Raw genomic sequence first — 4747 nt, forward strand, 5'->3', positions numbered from 1 at the left:
GGAGGTCGGGGGCGCGGAAAATCGTGCTATAAAGCGATTTAGAAATCGCGCAAGCTCAAATCACGATTTTATGACGATTTCGATTAATCGCACAGCCCTACTGGAAAGTCACAAGTTCATTGGTCGAAAGGAGCAGAAGCTGGCTCATTAACTCGCACTGAAATCTGTTCAGAAGTTTAAGGCCCTTGAATACTTCAAGGGAAATCGAAGAATGTCATTTCAAATCAAATCTGTTTGTCTGTGTTTTGAAGTTAGCATGTTTTATCTCCAGGTCACGCTTTCAATGCCCAGGACCGCTGTGTGTGTGCTGGCTACGACAACGGTGACGTCAAGTTATTTGATCTCAGAAATATGTCTTTACGATGGGAGACAAACATCAAGAACGGGGTAAGTGGGTAAGACATATTTTGCTTGGATGAGCTTTGATTAGGGATGCAACGATTCACAGTTGCGATGCGATTGAAGATATTTCACGGAATTATTTTTTTTTACATTTTTTTTTTTTTTTAAGCGATTTAAGAAAGGTGTCCTTTCATTATTTCTCAAACAAAATGCTGCACATTTTTGGGGGAAATTGAAATATGTCAATTAACAAAACTAAATAAAAAATGTAAAACAAATCCCAAATCAAATAAATAACACACACAGCAGAAATCTCTTCTTATTAACAAACTAAGGCTTTACCTGTGCTCTTTCCATTTACAATTAGAGGCAATCACTGCATTTTAATCATAATCCAAACACAGATGCTGCAGACATGCATCATGAGCAGTTTTTGATTTAAATTAGATGTATAATTTAGAAATCTCAGAATGGTCTGACTTTAGCTTTTTGAAACTACCCTACATAAAACATCTGAGTGAAACAGCATATGGGCTGAATGTCTCTGACAGCAGGTGGCGCATTTCCTCGATTGCCGCTGTAAACAAAGCAGCGCTGCGCTAATAAACACTGCTTGCATTATACAGAGACAAGATGAAAAAAGTCCCATCTAAACTTTTCTGAAGACAGAGATGCATTCATATAACCCCCCCACCAGCAGCTGTATCTCAACCGACTTGAACTGTCACATATTTTGATCAGTGTTGGGGGTAACTTACCTTGTTTTCCTATTTATTCACTGACACCTTCCCTGTCCCTGTGTTGAGTGCAGAGGCATTTTCTTCAGCCTGAGGCTTATTAATTTCACTCTTGGTATGAAAGGGCCTTTACAGTCAGCAAAAATATAACTTTTGGGTTTTCTGTTATTAAAAATAAATAAGCAAACCCAGCCCAGGTGACAAAAAGTAACGCAAAACTAACATAATGCACTAATTACTTTACATAAAAAAGTAATGCAATTACTTTTTTACAGAGTAACGCAATATTGTAATGCATTACTTTTAAAAGTAACTTTCCCCAACACTGATTTTGCTCGTTACATAACTACCTTTGATTTCTGCATGTTGCTTCCTCAAAACTATTTCAGTGTACACTATTATTAAACCCCTCTGGACACCTAATCAGTGCTGTCTAGCTGCCTGTGTAGAGAGTGAGCTCAAGTACACTTCATCTACAGATAACCATCTAGTCATTCACTCTCATCTGAAATGCATGTGAACGTTGCCTGTGTAGAAATAAAAGGGTGGTTTAAGCTGGCTTTGATGTGGGCATCAGATCTGATGGATTGTAAAGTGGCCGAGCAGGAATAGAAGCAGGGTTTCCGTCACGACTCGGCAGAGAGAGCTGCTTCATTATAGTGGGAGCAATCTAGTTTTGAGTAGATGCAGTGTAACAGATAACAACCGCTGTGTGTTTTTGTCTTTGGCAGGTGTGTTCTGTTGAATTTGACAGAAAAGACATCAACATGAACAAACTAGTGGCAACATCTTTAGAGGGCAAGTTTCATGTGTTTGACATGAGGACCCAGCACCCCACCCAAGGCTTCGCTTCCGTGTCGGAAAAGGTAGGCCACACTCCGCTCAGGATCATTAATGGAAGGGAATAGTAACTGCTTGGTTTTGATTTATTTATTCATGTGAAGGATGATCGTGACAGTTTCATTTGCCTTCATGCAGTTACAATAACTGAGCACTGAAGATTTCAAGCTTAAAAAATGATGGGAAAAGCAGCATAAAAGTATGATATAAGATTTGTGCGCTATATTAATTCTTCTAAAGCCATATGATAACTGTAAGGTTTCAAACCAATATGTGACCCTGGACCACAAAACCAGTCATAAGGGTCAATTTTTTGAAACGGAAATTTGCAAAATATCTTCATGGAACATGATCTTTACTTAATATCCTAATGATTTTTGGTATAAAAGAAAAATCTATAATTTTGACCCATACAATGTATTGTTGGCTATTGCTACAAATATACCCCAGCGACTTAAGACTGCTTTTGTGCTCCAGGGTCACATATTTGATAACAAATATTTGAAACCTATAAAGAGGAATTTTCATTGAATAATGGCTGGATTCTGTTCATCACACAGAGGCTTCAGAAGACTTGGATTGTAGCACATGAGTCACAAGGGACACTAAATCATTGTTTTGCACATTTACTGTTAAAGCTTGCAGCGCTCTGCGGGGTCTTCTGATTGGTCCACTGTTTTGGAACTGACACTGATGAGCAGCACTGCTTGTAAATGTTGAAATTCTTTTAACTTGACACTCATGTGCGAGATGCTGCAAAAGATGCGAGCGCAGCGGTCCATCTAGCGCACATTTACATAGAAAAACTGTGTGAATGGAGTATTATTACTCTTTGAGAGTGTTTAACATTTGCTTTCTGGATTTCAGGCTCACAAGTCTACAATATGGCAAGTGAGGCATTTGCCTCAAAACCGCGACATCTTCATGACAGCCGGTGGAGCCGGTAACCTGCATCTATGGAAATAGTAAGTGATTTCTTGGAGGTAATATTTTTAACTTCTGAAGAGCCGACGCTTTGTTAATATTCTCACTGTGCGCTTTTTGATGGCTCATTGTTTCTGTGCTGTCACAGTGAGTATCCAGCCCAGAGGACTAAAAAGGGTGCGGACGATGTAGACATGGGCGTCGCTGGCTCTGTGAACCTCCTGCAGAACGTCACTCTGTCCACACAACCCATTTCCAGTCTCGACTGGAGCCCGGACAAACAGGGCCTCTGTGTGTGCTCTTCCTTTGACCAGTCTGTACGAGTCCTCATCGTGACCAAACTCAACACAGTCTGACTGAACTCCAGGTAACGGACTGGAATATCTGATGACTGGTTACATGCCACATGTACAGTATAGCTTAAGTTCATATGTGCAAGTATATTTGAGTTCTTGTTTTTTAAGAAAACAGTAGTTCTTTGTGATGTTAGCCGGTGTTCTTATGCACAACGTGAAGACCGTGGTGAAGTTATTTTATGACAAAAAGAATGTAATTAAAAATATAAATTTTGCCTTTGCAGTTTTTCATCAAGTTGTCGTAATTTGCTCGGCCTCAGGCTGATGTCACTTCCTCCTCTCTTTCTGTAATGCCCACTTCTCAGGATCCAGTCATTTCCCTGTCATCCCATCTTACTTTTTTCTTGATGAACATCTTGTTTCACACTGACTAAAAATATATGCCACACAATGCGGGAATGGATTTTGACCAAAGCATCTGTTTAATATTCAGTGTGCATTTAAATAAGGCATTCCCAAACTAAAAAGATCATATCCAACACTTGAATCTGAAGAAGTCTTGCAGCTCCTCATCACTGATTTGTCATGAATTCCAGCGTAAACTCTCCTCAGAAGACTGCTCGTGAACTTCCCTTCAAGTGCTTCGATATATTTTGCAAGACATCCTTTTATTAAGCAGAATGTTTTAATTTCAGCACTAACATTACTCAGATTGAAGCTAAATTTTGTAAAAGATTTTGTCAAAATGTCATGCATAAATGAATGTAAGAGCAGATCTTACAGAGTCCCATGACTTTCCCATGCGCTCTCAGGTTGGGCAGTAGCTGAGGATGTTCACACAGTTCATGTTTCATCAGAATATGCACAAGCTCTCCTGTTATGAAGGCATCTTCAAAGGTTTGCTCACAGACAGGCTTCAGCGGGAATCTACTGTAGACGTCCACAGCAGCCAGAGGATCCTCCTTCATTTACATTTAGTCATTTAGCCAAAGCCACTTACAAAGTAGAAGCAATCCCACCAACAAGAGAGCAACAATATGCTTACTGACACTGCTTATGATTTATGGGAATTTAAAAAATGGTGGATTTTTATCATTATAGGGTGGTTGTGTCAACACACTGCCAACACACATTTATGTCCAAACGACATGTAAAAGTGAATTTTGCATAATAGGGGCTCTATAACTGCAACTTCATAATGTACTGCAATTACATTAAATAACAGATTAGGTAACATTGTTTTATTGTATGAGGTTTGACTAAAGCAAGTTATTTTTTTTTTTTTTTTTAACTTTGATAAATGATGGAATGCTCCTCTTCATGATCTTTGCATTCTTTGACCACAGCAGTTCACTTTCAGTCGCCGTTGCTGTTCTATCTGCAGCTGTTGCTTAAAACCTCTATTATGAACAGGCAGAATATCTGAGCACAGGGACTGACCTTAAAGTCCTGACCATGTATAGACTCGGTGAACACAGACGGGCAGACACAAACAGACTGTTCCCCACTCAACACTAAATCAAGTGGAATCACGTTTTCCCTCACTTCTGTAAAGAAGGAGTCCCAGCTAGTAGGCTATATCGCATGTGATGCTGCAGCTGGCGGATC

General features: G+C 39.6%; 1 protein-coding gene across 1 annotated transcript in view; it reads left to right on the forward strand.

The window, feature by feature from the left end:
• The window catches only part of LOC107710219 (WD repeat-containing protein 92), a 7312-nt gene extending 3952 nt beyond the window's left edge, over positions 1 to 3360 (forward strand). Inside the window, exons 5-8 of the mRNA XM_016514957.1 lie at positions 272 to 387; positions 1811 to 1945; positions 2787 to 2884; positions 2992 to 3360. Coding sequence (XP_016370443.1) covers positions 272 to 387; positions 1811 to 1945; positions 2787 to 2884; positions 2992 to 3199 — 557 coding nt within the window. The 3' untranslated portion in view covers positions 3200 to 3360. The remainder of the gene's footprint in view (positions 1 to 271; positions 388 to 1810; positions 1946 to 2786; positions 2885 to 2991) is intronic.
• Positions 3361 to 4747: the final 1387 nt, after the last annotated feature.

Source organism: Sinocyclocheilus rhinocerous, unplaced genomic scaffold, assembly GCF_001515625.1.
Source record: "Sinocyclocheilus rhinocerous isolate Xijiao unplaced genomic scaffold, SAMN03320098_v1.1 scaffold5650, whole genome shotgun sequence".
Lineage (NCBI taxonomy): Eukaryota > Metazoa > Chordata > Actinopteri > Cypriniformes > Cyprinidae > Sinocyclocheilus > Sinocyclocheilus rhinocerous.